The sequence below is a fragment of the Telopea speciosissima genome, chromosome 3 (assembly GCF_018873765.1).
Source record: "Telopea speciosissima isolate NSW1024214 ecotype Mountain lineage chromosome 3, Tspe_v1, whole genome shotgun sequence".
Taxonomy (NCBI): Eukaryota; Viridiplantae; Streptophyta; class Magnoliopsida; order Proteales; family Proteaceae; genus Telopea; species Telopea speciosissima.
In genome coordinates this window covers 28,983,321-28,999,801 of record NC_057918.1, presented here as the reverse complement: position 1 = coordinate 28,999,801, position 16,481 = coordinate 28,983,321, and the positions used below count along the sequence as shown (strand labels likewise).

Sequence of the window (16,481 nt, the reverse complement as noted above, 5' to 3'; positions counted from 1 at the left end):
AAGATCTAGGTGGTTAGAAGAAGAAGTTCCTGTTGCTTGATCTTCGTCCGATGAAAACCAGAGCCATTAGAAAATGCTTGCTCTTCTAGTGGCTTCTCCACCTAACAAACTTTCCAAGATCTGGTTCGGTCGCTGCAAGAGACCATGGCGGTGGTTGTTAAAACCAACCCTAAATGGATTTTCACATTCTTGTTTACAAGTTTGTATTTTAATACCCCAGTTCTATGACTCCCTCCTCGCATCTCTCTCTCTCTCTCTCTCTCTCTCTCTCTCTCTCTCTCTCTCTCTCTCTCTCGCTCGAGAGTCCCGTCTCTCAATCTGAGAGGAACTCGAGAGAGAGAGAGAGAGAGAGAGAGAGAGAGAGAGAGAGAGAGAGAGAGAGAGAGAGAGAGTCCCGTCTCTCAATTTGAAACAGCAAAGGCAGATCTAAGAGGAACTCAGAAAAGTTGTTTCACGGCGGCGACGATGGCGATGCTGCCAGCGGAGTTCCAAGAAAGGGGTGGGGTATTTTAGGTTGAAAATGAAGGAAGGGTAGTATTGTAAATTTATTTCTAATGTTTTAGTACAAGGGTAAAATAGTCCTTTCACACTAATAACTAACAGCAGACTAACACCGTTACTGTAGAGGGGGTAATTTGAGTTTTTTCAAAAACCAAGGGGTGATCTGAGTTTCGATTGAAAATCAAGGGGTGATCTATAATTTACCCTATTATAAACTCTAAATGTCGTACATATTTTGTTATATAATATATAGATAATAAGTGATAATATATTTTATTATAGTGTTATTTTATATAAAATTGATAATTTTCTTTCCAACCTAGCCCAACTCAGTACAGTCCATGCATCTCTCCCGTCCCGCACTCCATGATCATGGCCAATCAGGGTCAGTCTAACCCGACCCTGCGGGTGGATCAGGGTTGGATTTTCCAAGCCCTGAGTCAAGGCCGAGCCAGTCCTGGGCCTAGCTAAGGGGTTAAAACCCCGACCCTGTTACAGCCCTAATTTTTATTAGTTATTAAGAGAGTAACTCTGTGAGTGTGTGAGAGAGAGAGAGAGAGAGTTTTCAATGCAAGTCTTGCAAGATTTTAAAATTGGAATTAAATTAGTTATTATTAGTACTTTAAAATAGTTATTTAAATTTAGTTATATTCAAAATTGTGATGATGCTTTAATAACTAGTCCTTTTGGCACCCTTGGAAGACAACTGTTTTATTGTATGGCTGGATTTTTTTTTCCTCAATTACTCTGAAATGTGCTTGATATGTCCAATCAAAAAGAGCTAGAAAATATAAAATTAGATATATATAATAATTATTAAAAATAACATTTTATGCTAAAACAAGGATTCTAGTCAAAAAAAAAAAATTAGAAACTGTTATAGGTAAAATTTTATTTCTCTACAATTTATCAATTTTTCGGTTGAACACAACAAAGATTCATATTTAGGTTGTAGTTTCAATGCGAGTCAAGTATATCAGTGGTCAGGATTCCATCACTTATATCTGGAAACCACATTGTGAAATTCAAAGTGTAATTGTTTTCTGACTTTTATATTTCATTTCAGTAAAATATATATTTTTTTAATTCCTATATAATTTGACACTGAATCTCAAGATGTAAATAGATAGTAAAAAATGCGAATTCAATTGGCATCCGAATCCGTTTAGGGATATCTATCCATTTCAAATTGATTCCTAACTAATAATAAAAAAATTAAGTTACTAATGATATTGAGTGTTCTTGAAGATTTGACAGGTTCTAGAGAACGAAGAAAAGATAAGTTAACCGAATTGGGCAAGACCCGGTTTGGGTTTGGCACCCACCCATAAGGCAGCCGATTGGACCAGGGTTCGGTGGCCACTTAAAGTTGGTCTACCCCCTTTGGGTCTCTTCCCTCTCTCTGTTTCCTATTTAGAGTGGGGACTAATTATATATAGACATAATTAAGCCATCCCAAAAACCTAATTGCATTCTTTTTGCACTCATGAAGCATGAACAAGCCTGTGTGGCCAATTTGCACTCTTTTTTGCCTTTCGTCCTAGACACTTTTTGCGGAATGGCCAGCGATGCAGTTGCCCTTATGGCACGTATATCTCGGGTTATTAGATCCAACTCCATGTCTAGCGATCTGGATCATTTTGTATATGCTCGGTTGGGATTCGCCTTGCAAAGAGGCTTGGCGGCTGCATTGGTTGCCCGCATATCCGGTAATGCCTTCATATAAACAAGGGGTGCTACCCTATTTGTCTTGTAATTAGGTTGTCCTCTCCTATTTGCAGCTTTTTTTAATTAATTAAGTTATATTCTTGCAACATTGATTTATCTCTCTCACTTTCAATTTTTGTTCACCAAATTACTAGTGTGTTTTCCGTGGGATTCCATCTGTTGACTAGGATTTGTGGTGTGGAGTTCTCTGTGGAGAAGCCTTTCAAGATATCTAGAGATTGAAAAAAATTGTTCAAGTTCGTAAATCTTGTAACCAAATCCGTATGAGATTCTTCCACTGCGTTCCCATCTCCGTTCAGGTAAACATCCTAACGGGTGGTAATTTGTTTACAAAATAAAAAACAACTAAAAGATATTGATTGAGAACAAATTGTATCTACCGAGGGGACGAGGCCCGAGTACATGAGTAAGGGATGTAAATGGATAGTAGAAAATCTAGATTCGATTGTATCCGTATTCATTCAGGGATATTTGTATCAAATTAGGGAATATCAAGATCCGATCACATCTGAGCCATATTCAATCTGTTTACATCTCTCATTGAATCTAAACAAACCTAATTAAATATTTACAAAACAAACAAAGCGTATATTCTTAACAATCCCACGTTCCAATACAGAGTACCAATGCTTGCTTGGAGGCACTTCTCATGTAGGATTACATAATACCTGCAGCCCTGTACCAAAGCCACAAGCGAAGGTATACTGATGATGAATCATAATTGAAGGCTCTTATGCAGCATCTCAAAACACAGAATTGGCCATGCTGATTTTGATCCAAATCAAATCATCAGAATCGGTGGTTCCAAAAATCTTAGAATCAGTCTTCAAATCTGAAAATTAAATAATTCTAAATTTTCATCGTTGTGTCGAATCGATCATGACCGGATCTAATCAAAATCAAGATTAGTCATAGCCGATTCTGATTCAAATCGGTCGATTCACTGATTCCATGCACAAATTTTTTCCACTGTGTTCTTAAGGCTCAAATTAATTTGATGACTTTGACCATTAGAAATGTAGAAATGGCCCATGTATCCTCATGGTAATCCACACATCTTCTCTATAGTTTGGAAATTTGTAATATTTTTATAGGAAAAAAGTTTTATGTAGGGAAGTGTATCATTCACGTTCAAACACAGAAAGGGCCAAAATGACCACCTCACCCCCACGAAAGGCTGAAATCCCGGCGCCTCCATGATATTAATACGAGTGCTCTCACCAGTAGGGATGTCAACGGATCAGCTGTGATCGGATCCGGATATTAGATTCGGGTGGATTTGGATGCGGATCGAATTCGGATTTTTTACCATCTGTTTACATCTCTGCCTTATGTAACCCAGACCTTCCTCCCCCTAGCGGATACAATTCACTCTCAATTCATATCTCTTATATCACGATTCTCTTTTCCTCATATTCTAGAAGTTGTTGAATCTTCAAAAACCCTCAAGATCATTATTTACTTAATTTTTTATTATTAAGTGTTCGGATTTTTTTTTGGACAGATTTTTATCGAAGTATTCGGTTTTTTTTTTGGATATCTCTAAACGAATATATATGAATGTCTTTAAATGGATATGAATGTGGATCGAATTCGATTTTCGATTATCCATTTACATCCCTACTAACTAGCCCCCGCATGTACGTAGAGACCACGCTCCCCCCACAAATAGCTCCAACCCTGTTTTATATTACCACTCGATCAATTCTATTTTGATTGAAGGTTTACTTATTCATAAAATTTCAGCTCCAATCAAACTCCAACGATCATGGATCTTCCCACTATTTACTGTTTATGAGCAGTCCATAGATATCATTTGGAATGCACAAAACCAGGGACACCACTCCCATTCTTTTTAGAAAATTAAAAAACAATCCAGTAACAGAGATTTTATAACGCAACAAAGGATCCACTAGGCCACTAACTCCCACTCACCTTATTATTTTTTGTACACTAAAAAGGATAAGAGCTGGCTGGGGTTGGAAAATGAAGTACTTCGAGTAGGCAAAGCCCAAGGCCTGACCTAATGGAGTTCAATGTTATGTTTGGCCAGTATTCATTATCTGAACAGCTTTTGGATCCTAAATGCCTAGGGCTGAAACAGTGTCGGGTTGGGCAGGCCTTTTAGAACTCCAGCCCAACCTGAGTCCCCTTAGCTGGGCCCAGGCCTGGTCGGTCCTGATTTAGGGTTAGAAAAATTCAATCTTGACCCACCCTCAGGGGTGAGCCGGACTGACCTTGATTAGCCCTAACCATGGGGCTGAGCTCAACCCGAGGCCTCAACCTTGACCCGTTCCGATCATAACTCAGGGCTAAAAATTCTCAACCTTGACCAACCCTCAGGGTCAGGATATCTCAACCCAGGTCCTGTTCGGGCTCAGGACAGGCTAAGGCAGGCTCGGGCCATCAGGGCAAAACTTGCACCCCTACTAAAATGCGATTCTTCTTTATTTTTTCACTTCAGAATGTATTATTGGCTTAAAATCTAATCTGCATACCAAACATAGCCTAAATTTTTCTTGAGCCACGGCTAGATACATTTTACTTTTAATATTATTAGTATTTTTATTTATTTATTTATTATTTATTATTATTTCTTTTTTTTCTAGAGAGGATACATACCCTTATTATGCCAAATAATAGACTCAACTTACAAGTGAATAATAGTCGATACCATAAGGTAGTAAGTAAATCCATGGGAGTTTAATCTTGCAGGTTTTTTTTTTCTTTTCTTTTCTTGCAAGGGTAATTTTGTCAGTTCACCTCTTATTTTTAATACGGTTAGTCATGAACTGACGGAATGGGCTTATTTGTTACTGTTTGCAAATCTCAGGGGGTAAGCAGAATTTTTCAAAACTGAAGGGTAAAATTATCCTTTCATCAAACCTCAGGGGTGGTATGTGTAAATTACCCCCAAAAAAAACTATTTTTTTACATTTTTACCCCTATCCGTACAATTGGATCGAATCGATATCGGGATTGGTCTCAGCCGATACCAATCCGATCCAACCAAAATTGGCCGATCCGATCAGATACCTCAAACCATGATGGGGATACATGACAATACACATGAAGGCATTTTATTTATATATTTATTATTATTTTATTTTTTTTTGTAGAATTAAGGTATTTTATTGAATTAGGATTTGAAATTCAACGCATCATTTCTCTACCCCATGTTCTCTCTTGAAGAGTCTAGATAGCCACATTAACTGTCCACGTGGTAAAGGAATATTGGGCATACATGAAATTTTCCTACTACGTGCGTGTAAAATCTATTTTCCCTAAATCCATACAGTGTAAAACTTTTTAAAACGGATCACCTTGATAATGCCTAAATATTTGTCCCGCTGTAGATCCCAACTTTTGTAAATAAATAGAACCAAGGTCCCTTGCTCACTTGTAACATCCCAAAAAAAAACAATTGCTATTAAGCCCTCATCACTAAACTAAGCTGGAAACTTATAAACGAAAATACTTCTTTTTGGGCCAGAGTAATCAAAGCTCAATACTTCTCCAACACTTCCATTTTCAACCCAAAGGTTGCAAAAAAGAAAAGAACATGGACATGGAACGGTATTGCTTCGTTGCTACCTGACCTCAAAAAAATGGTATGAAGAAGAATTGGGAACGGTATGACCACCAATTGCTGGTTTGACCCATGGGTGCCTATTATACCGGGCCATTGTATACCTCCAATTTTTCAAAACCACTCCCACTGTATGGTAAATGATCTCACAATCGATCATAGATGAAATCATGAAATCCTTGCACGTATTCTACCCAATTGCTTGAATTTTGAAATTTCTAAATTAAATCTTTCTGATTCTGGGGACTACTGGAGATGCTCTCCAACAAAAGATGGTAGCTTCTCTACCCGGATTGCTGCAAATCTTTTAAATCCACATTATCAACCTAGGCCCCTTGCTTCTAAGCAGTGGCACTTTTTCTGGAAACTAAATATTCATCCGAAATTTAAAATATTTTTTTGGCGTATATTGAATGCAGGTTTACCTGTCAAGACCACTCTCTCAAAGTGGACATCGATCGAGCCTACATGTGTTTTCTGTGGTGCTCATGATGAATCCCACTGACATCTCTTTCTATCTTGTGAATAGACAAAGGGTATCTGGGCCTGCAGACCGCTCGAACTCAGAACTGAGCACCTAAGAAGTTCTAGTCTGGCACAATTTTGTGCTACCCTCCTCCAATCCAAGACCATGGACAAACCAACAGCTATTTGGTTTTTTCAGTTTTCATTATTGCCTGTTATTTCATTTGGACTGTAAGACACAAAGTAATACCCAAGTTGGAATCACCCAACCCTACCCCTGTACTCAAACTTGTTACCAAATGGATTAATGATCTTCAATTAAGACCACCACTGATGCACAATCTAACATTTGAAAACTTTGTGAATACATGCAATGATTTAGACACATCTACTAATGTTAGCCATACTATAAACTCACTTGTTTTATGTTGTGCAGGTCCTTCTGAACCAAATATAGACCTAGTAGGATGGGCTTACTGCATTTTGCTAGACAACCAGAGTGTTTTAACATCTGCAGGATTTACAACTTCAACTGATGACATGAAAGCAGAGCTAATTGGAATCTTGTAGGGGTGGAAACATGCTACGCAGGATGGAATCCAACTAAAGCAAATTTGGATCACTAACAAGAGTTTACATGACTTTTTGACTGCCAAGCAGAACATAACAATTCCTTGGCAAATTATCCCTAATTTTTTTGAACTAGTTGAACAAACCTCAGACTTTATAAATGTACAATTTAAACATAAAAATAACATATGGACTAGCAGACTACGTTCCCTAGCCACCTTCTCTATTATAAATAGAAATGTAATGCCCCCTTTACTGTATGATGTAAATATGTTTTTCTCACTCTAATGGTAATATAAACATGTTTCCATGAAAAAAAAAAAATTCATACAAAGAGATAAAAGTCCTTCAGCAGCAGCAAATATAAAAAATAAGAAGTACAAATAAGGAATTTATAGTGAAATGACACTTTTAATCCCCAAATAGCAATGACAATAGACTTCTGACTTGAACATAAAAGACGGGTGTGGCGGTTTTTTTGTGTCTGACTGTGTCTTGACACAAGTTCACACCACAGCATTCGATCGGATGATATTCTTTCTCCTCCAATGAGAAAATGAACGCTAATCAGTTATGCTATGGTGTGTGCCTATACCTTACGCAACTTGACCCAAAATAACCACCTTATCCCCATGAAAGACAGCAGCGTGTAGGTCATTTTGTGCACACGCCACAGCACCCGAATAGATGGCGTTCTTTCTCCCCTAACATATTTCATAACAAAACAAATGGAATTTAAATTCTACAATCCCACATTCCAATCCATACTAGCAATGCTTGGAGGCGTATCTCATTCTGAATGTACATTATCTAGCTAGGACGAAGAGATTTTCAAACGAAAAAACTTTTTAATTTCTCAAAACATTGTTTGATTCCCACATTTTTGCGCTGGAAAGAAATTTTCCGGTGAAATCAAGTCTGCTTCTGATTTAAAAAACTTTTTAATTTCTCAAAACATTGTTTGATTCCCACATTTTTGCGCCGGAAAGAAATTTTCCGGTGAAATCAATGATGCTTTTGATTCCAATTAGGATGAATTCCGGTACGTTCAAAAGGTCTATTTCACTAATCGTTCTTTCCAAAATGTAGAATTGTTCATTTCCTTTTCGCAGCTCTGTTTCTTCTTCTATTTTTTTTCCTTCTCATCGATGGGTTTTAGATGAATTTATCTAAGAAGACTGCGTTAACAGTAGATCAGATAATGGATTAGTTTCAGCTTTAGTTAGGTTTTGCTTAAACGAATTGTACTGCCACTGTATTGATTGGTTTATCGATCGATCGATCTAAAGAAAAACTCATTTTATGGGTAAATTCCTTTTCATTCAATACTAAACGATAAGTCGATAACAGGGCTGTCATCATCTTTATCGGAAGACGACCATGAACCCCAAAAAACTATTCCAGAAAACCAGAAACAAGAAAAAGAAAACTCACACACACACACACTAATGCACTAAAAACCCCAAGCCCTCTGTATTAACGTTTATTGGATCTCCCCTGTTACGTGTAACAGCCTTGCGTCCCATAACATAGAAGCCCAGAAAATGAAATCCTCAGGCGATCTTGACCTCGATGGTCTTGGGCTTCTTGGGTTCAGGCGGAGGTAGCTTCTGGACTGTAACGGTGAGAACACCGTCCTTGCAGACGGCAGAGATGGCTTCTGTGTTGGCATTCTCAGGTAACACGAACTTCCTCATGACCTTGCCCACCCTGCGCTCCATCCTCACATACTTTGCCCCATCTTTCTCCTCCTCTGGCTTTCGCTCTCCGCTAATGAGAAGCACATTGTCGTCTTCAACCTGAACCTTGATGTCACCGGACTTGAGACCTGGCATGTCGATGATGAAGACGTATGAGTTGGGGTACTCTTTGATGTCTGCAGCGGTGGAAGCCATAGCCTTGGCGTCTCGGACATAAGTTCGAGTGGGAGCGTTAAAGGACTTATCCGCATCGTAGGAGCCGTCCAACATGTGTTGCAGCGTCGAGATTAAAGGACCATCGAAACCCATTAGCCTGACATCCATTATGCTGTTTCTTCTTCTTCTTCTTCTTCTTCTTCTTCTTCTGTGTTGATTGTTGGAGATTTGATTGGTTGTCTCAACTCTTCTCACGCTTTGGACAATTTTTCTATGACAAAGACGAATTGGAGAACCGATTTTATGGGTGGCAATGAATGATCGAGAATGGGAAGTTTCTAGAGGCAGAGAAAAGTCGTTCTGGAACTTTCGGGTTCGAGGATGTTCTTTGATTCGTTTATCTAGACTATTCCCTTGAACAGTGAAGGAAAATAATGTTTTAAGGGCGAGAGTTTTCTTACCAAGCAGCATACTCTCCACCCAAGTGGGCAAAATAGAATGTTTTTATTTGGAATGCAAGTTTGGCCCAGTCGGCTTAAACCTGCTCTGAGCCCAAATAAGACCTGAGCCGACATACCTGGCCTTGACGGCCAGTCAGGACTGAAAATTTTTAGTCTTGAGTTAAGGTTCAGTCGGGTCAGGGTTGAGGCCTCAGATTGAGCCCAACCTGGCCCAATCCGACTCTTTTTTAAGTATATTATAAAATATGAGAGAATGAATGCTAACTGATGTCGAAAAGACTGTCGCACCCTTAGACCTTTCCACCTTTCCGAGGAATGTGGCGGTCTTTTCGCACCGGGCTATGTCTGGGCACAGGTACACACCCACACACAACACTGGTTAGCGTTTTTCTCCCATAAAATATATATGGGATTGATATACCATCTATATTATAAAGGGTAAACTCAGACCCTGATTTTTGAAAAAACTCAAATCACTCCCTGATTTAGACCCCAAAATGCCAAATTAGTCCTTGACGTTAGTTTTATGCTGTTAAGACTAAGTGATGATGTCACCCAATTAAATAAATTTAAGGGACCAATGTTGATTTATGATTTTACCCTTGTAACTAAAAACCCCAAATTCATCCTCTTCCTCACACCTTCTCTCTAAAGAGAGGCTTCGACCAAACAGACTGTGGACCTTAGTCCTCGCCATGGCTGCAGCTCTCCCCTGCTACTCCCCCTCTCTCACTCTCACCTTCTATCGTTCGAAACCCTAAATGGAGCACTAAAAAAAATTTCGTTCTAAAACCCCCTTTCTAAAATGGTGATTCCCTACCAATGGCCCAAATTATCATTTTTAAAGGGTTTTTATCGTGTGCCGATGCCGCTCCCTGGAGTTGCAGTGAGCAATTAGAGGAGAAGATGCCTTCTAACGCCCCAATATCAGAGGAATGCACCTTTAAGCTTGCTTCTGATGTCTCCTTCTAAGTTTATGCCTATTTATTTCCAGCAAAACACAAGAGATTCCTGAGTGAAGAACTCACCCTGGTGTACCAATCAATGGCAATCACTAAGTCTTTAGCTCGAAAAGCAGAGTCACTTTGTTTCTTAGAATTCAAGATCTCTTGCATTTGGCCGGCCCACATTTGAAAGAAAGCTGTATGCACAGCACAATTGAAATAATTGGACTTGTCAAAATAAAAATTGAAGTAATTAAAAATCAAGCAACAAAATTTGGTACTCAAGGTAAATAAATATCAGGCGTGAAAGAGATGCACTTATAATTTTACAAGCACTACCAGTGAAATAGTTGCTTTACACCTTTCTTTCTGTGTGAAGATGTCAGTTTATAGTTGATACAAAAACCCTCCGAAAGGTAAATCGTTTCGCCTCACTCTGTGTCTTCACTGACCGCCTTGATTTTTTCATATCTCTTCATCCACTTTACCTAGAATGGATTGCGTTTTTACTAAATTCATGGTCTGAGTTTTTACTAAAAACCATTTTTAAAGGATTTTTATCATGTGCCAATGCTGCTTCCTGGAGTTGCAGCGAGCAGATCTGAAAGCAGAACTTGCTCTGCTTCGAGTTGTGAAGGTCACTGGTCATGCACCTAACAAACTTTCCAAGATCTAGGTGGTTAGAAGAAGAAGTTCCTGCTGCTTGATCTTCGTCCGACGAAAACCAGAGCCATTAGAAAATGCTTGCTCTTCTAGTGGCTTCTCCACCTAACAAACTTTCCAAGATCTGGTTCGGTCGCTGCAAGAGACCATGGTGGTGGTTGTTAAAACCAACCCTAAATGGATTTTCACATTCTTGTATACAAGTTTGTATTTTAATACCCTAGTTCTATGACTCCCTCCTTGCTTGGTCTTCTGCAATTTCGCATCTCTCTCTCTCCCTCTCTCTCTCTCTCGAGTCCCGTCTCTCAATCTGATGCAGCAAAGGCAGATCTGAGAGGAACTCTCTCTCTCTCTCTCTCTCTCTCTCTCTCTCTCTCTCTCTCTCTCTCTCTCTCTCTCTCGCTCGAGAGTCCCATCTCTCAATCTGAAGCAGCAAAGGAAGATCTGAGAGGAACTCGAAAAAGTTGTTTCACGGCGGCGACGGTGGCGATGCTGCTAGCGGAGTTGCAGGAAAGGGGTGGGCTATTTTAGGTTGAAGATGAAGGAAGGGTAGTATTGTAAATTTATTTCTAATGTTTTAGTACAAGGGTAAAATAGTCCTTTCACACTAATAACTAACAGCAGACTAACACCGTTACTGTAGAGGGGGTAATTTGAGTTTTTTCAAAAACCAGGGGGTGATCTGAGTTTCGATTGAAAATCAAGGAGTGATCTGTAATTTACCCTATTATAAACTCCAAATGCCATACATATTTTGTTATATAATATATATATATATATATATATATATATATAGATAATAAGTGATAATATATTTTATTAGAGTGCTATTTTATGTAAAATTGATAATTTTCTTTCCAACCTAGCCCAACTCAATCCAGTCCATGCATCTCTCCCGTCCCGCACTCCATGATCATGGTCAATCAGGGTCAGTCTGACCCGACCCTGCGGGTGGATCAGGGTTGGATTTTCCAAGCCCTAAGTCAAGGCCGAGCCAGTCCTGGGCCTAGCTAAGGGGTTAAAACCCCGACCCTGTTACAGCCCTAATTTTTATTAGTTATTAAGAGAGTAACTGTGTGTGTGTGTGTGAGAGAGAGAGAGAGAGAGAGTTTTCAATGCAAGTCTTGCAAGATTTTTAAATTGGAATTAAATTAGTTATTACTAGTACTTTAAAATAGTTATTTAAATTTAGTTATATTCAAAATTGTGATGATGCTTTAATAACTAGTCCTTTTGGCACCCTTGGAAGACTACTGTTTTATTGTATGGCTGGATTTTTTTTCCTCAATTACTTTGAAATGTGCTTGATATGTCCAATCAAAAAGAGCTAGAAAATATAAAATTAGATGTACCATAATAATTATTACAAAAAACATTTTATGCTAAAACAAAGGATTCTAGTAAAAAAAAAAAATAGAAACTATTATAGGTAAAATTTTATTTCTCTACAATTTATCAATTTTTCGGTTGAACACAACAAAGATTCATATTTGGGTTGTAGTTTCAATGGGAGTCAAGTATATCAGTGGTCAGGATTCCATCACTTATATTTGGAAACCACATTGTGAAATTCAAAGTGTAATTGTTTTCTGACTTTTATATTTCATTTCAGTAAAATATATATTTTTTTAATTCCTATATAATTTGACATTGAATCTCAAGATGTAAATAGATAGTAAAAAATGTGAATTCGATTGACATCCGAATCCGTTTAGGGATATCTATCCATTTCAAATTGATTCCTAACTAATAATAAAAAAATTACGTTGCTAATGATCTTGAGTGTTCTTGAAGATTTGACAGGTTCTAGAGAATGAGGAAAAGATATGTTAACCGAATTGGGCAAGACCCGGTTTGGGTTTGGCACCTACCCATAAGGCAGCCGATTGGACCAGGGTTCGTCGGCCACTTAAAGATGGTCTAACCCCTTTAGGTCTCTTCCCTCTCTCTGTTTCCTATTTAGAGTGGGGACTAATTATATATAGACATAATTAAGCCATCCCAAAAACCTAATTGCATTCTTTTTGCACTCATAAAGCATGAACAAGCGTGTGTGGCCAATTTGCACTCTTTTTTGCCTTTCGCCATGGACATTTTTCGCGGAATGGCCAGCGATGCAGTTGCCCTTATGGCACGTATATCTTGGGTTATTAGATCCAACTCCATGTCTAGCGATCCGGACCATTTTGTATATGCTCGGTTGGGATTTGCCTTGCAAAGAGGCTTGGCGGCTGCATTGGTTGCCCACATATCCGGTAATGCCTTCATATAAAAAATGGGGGAGCTATCCTGTTTGTTTTGTAATTAGGCTGTTCTCTCCTATTTGGAGCTTTTTTTTATTAATTAAGTTATATTCTTGCAACATTGATTTATCTCTCTCACTCTCACTCTCAATTTTTGTTCATCAAATTACTAGTGTGTTCTCCGTGGGATTCCATCTGTTGACTAGAATTTGTGGTGTGGAGTTCTCTGTGGAGTAGCCTTTCAAGATATCTAGAGATTGAAAAAAATTGTTCAAGTTCGTAAATCTTGTAACCAAATCTGTATGAGATTCTTCCACTACGTTCCCATCTCCGTTCAGGTAACATCCTAACGGGTGGTAATTTGTTTACAAAATAAAAAACAACTAAAGGATATTGATTGAGAACAAATTGTATCTTCCGAGGGGACGAGGCCCGAGTACATGAGTAAGGGATGTAAATGGATAGTAGAAAATCTAGATTCGATTTGTATCCATATTCATTCAGGGATATCCGTATCAAATCAGGGAATATCAAGATCCGATCACATCTGAGCCATATTCAATCTATTTACATCTCTCGTTGAATCTAAACAAACCTAATTAAATATTTACAAAACAAACAAAGCGTATATTCTTAACAATCCCACGTTCCAATACAGAGCACCAATGCTTGCTTGGAGGCACTTCTCATTTAGGATTACATAATACCTGCAGCCCTGTACCAAAGCCACAAGCGAAGGTATACTGATGATGAATCATAATTGAAGGCTCTTATGCAGCATCTCAAAACACAGAATTGGCCATGCTGATTTTGATCCAACTCAAGTCATCAGAATCGGTGGTTCCAAGAGTCCTAGAATCAGTCTTCAAATCTGAAAATTAAATAATTCTAAATTTTCATCGTTGTGTCGAATCGATCATGACCGGATCTAATCAAAATCAAGATTATTCATAGCCGATTCTCATTCAAAATTTTTTTTGACTCCTGTTCTTAAGGATCAAGTTGATTTGATGACTTTGACCATTAGATATGTAGAAATGGCTCATGTATCCTCATGATAATCCACACATCTTCTCCGTAGTTTTGAAATTTGTAATATTTTTATAGGAGAAAAGTTTTATGTAGGGAAGTGTATCATCCACGTCCAAACACAGAAAGGGCCAAAATGACCATCTCACCCCATGAAAGGCTGAAATCTCGCAGCTCCCATGATGCCAATACAAGTGCTCTCACTAGTAGGGATGTCAACGGATCAGATGTGATCAGATCTGGATATTAGATTCGGATGGATTTGGATGCGGATCGAATTCGGATTTTTTACCATCCGTTTACATCTCTGCCTTGCGTAACCCGGACCTTCCTCCCCCTAGCGGATACAATTCACTCTCAATTCATCTCTTATATCACGATTCTCTTTTCCTCATATTCTAAAACCTGTGGAATCTTCAAAAACCCTCAAGATCATTATTTACTTAAGTTTTTATTATTAAGTATTCAAAAAAAATTTTGGACGGATTTTTATCGAAGTATTTGGTTTTTTTTCCGGATATCTCTAAACGAATATATATGAATGTCTTTGAACGGATACGAATGTGGATCAGATTCGATTTTCGATTATCCATTTACATCCATACTAACTAGCCCCCGCGTGTATGTAGAGACCACGCTCCCCACCACAAATAGCTCCAACCCTGTTTTATATTACCACTTGATCAGTTCTATTTTGATTGAACTTAATATGTCAACCTCGGGTTTACTTATTCATAAAATTTCAGCTCCAATCGAACTCCAACGATCATGGATCTTCCCACTATTTACTGTTTATGAGCAGTCCATAGATATCATTTGGAATGCACAAAACCAGGGACACCACTCCCATTCTTTTTAGAAATATAAAAAACAATCTAGTAACAGAGATTTTATAACGCAACAAAGGATCCACTAGGTCACTAACTCCCACTCACCTTATTATTTTTTGTACACTAAAAAAGATGAGAGCTGGCTGGGGTTGGAAAATGAAGTACTTCGAGTAGGCAAAGGCCAAGGCCTGACCTAATGGAGTTCAATGTTATGTTTGGCCAGTATTCATTATTTGAACAGATTTTGAATCCTAAATGCGTTTTGAAATGTAGGGCTGAAACAGTGTCGGGTTGGGCAGGCATTTTAAAACTAGGGATGTAAACGGATCGGATTCGGATCGGATACGGATCGGATGTGATCGGAGTCGGATATTCCCTGATCGAATTCGGATACCTCTAAACGGATTCGGATGCTGATCGGATTCGGATTTTTGACCATCCGTTTACATCTCTGCCTTGTGTAACCCGGACCTTCCTCCCCCTAGTGGATACAATTCACTCTCAATCCATATCTCTTAGATCATGATTCTCTTTTCATCATATTCTAGAACCTATTGAATCTTAAAAAATCGTCAAAATCATTATTTATTTAATTTTTTATTATTAAGTATTCGGATTTTTTTTCGGACGGATTTTAATCGGAGTATTCGGATTATTTCCCGGATATCTCTAAACGAATACGGATGCCCCTAAACGGACACGGATGCAGATTCGGATTCGGATTTCGGTTATCCATTTACATCCCTATTTAAAACTCCAGCCCAACCTGAGTCCTCCCACCCTCAGGGGTGAACCGGGCTGACCTTGATTAGCCCTAACCATTGGGGGGGGGGGGGAGATGCACGGATTGGCCAGGCTAGGAAGAAGAAGAAGATAGAGGCGGGTTGGGTCGGGCTGAGCTCAACCCGAGGCCTAAACCTTGACCCGTCCCGACCGTAACTCAGGGCTAAAAATTCTCAATCTTGACCAACCCTCAGGGCCAGGATATCTCAACCCAGGTCTTGTTCGGGCTTAGGACAGGCTAAGGCAAGCTCGGGCCATCAGGGCAAAACTTGCACCCCTAATAAAATGCGATTCTTCTTTATTTTTTCACCTCAGAATGTGTTCTTGGCTTGAAATCTAATCTGCATACCAAACATAGCCTAAATTTTTCTTGAGCCACGGCTGGATACATTTTACTTTTAATATTATTAGTATTTTTATTTATTTATTTATTATTTATTATTATTTCTTTTTTTTTTTGGAGAGGATACATACCTTTATTATGCCAAATAATAGACTAAACTTACAAGTGAATAATAGTCGATACCATAAGGTAGTAAGTAAATCCATGGGAGTTCAATCTTGAAGGTTTTTTTTTTCTTGTTTTTTTCTTGCAAGGGTAATTTTGTCAGTTCACCTCTTATTTTTAACACGGTTAGTCATGAACTGACGGAATTGGCTTATTTGTTACTGTTTGCAAACCTCAAGGGGTATGCGAATTTTCCAAAATCGTAGGGTAAAATTATCCTTTCGTCAAACCTCGTGGTTGGCATGTGTAAATTACCCAAAAGAAAACTATTTTTTTACATTTTTACCCCTGCCCGTACAGTTGGATCGGAT

The 16,481-nt window shown here is 38.6% G+C and overlaps 1 protein-coding gene across 1 annotated transcript; it reads right to left on the bottom strand.

The window, feature by feature from the left end:
- Positions 1-8,376: 8,376 nt before the first annotated feature.
- On the bottom strand, positions 8,377-8,972 carry LOC122656061 (17.9 kDa class II heat shock protein-like). Its single transcript, XM_043850491.1, has one exon. The coding sequence runs from the start codon at positions 8,875-8,877 to the stop codon at positions 8,407-8,409; it is 471 nt and encodes a 156-aa protein (XP_043706426.1). The 5' UTR covers positions 8,878-8,972; the 3' UTR covers positions 8,377-8,406.
- Between the last annotated feature and the right edge of the window lie 7,509 nt (positions 8,973-16,481).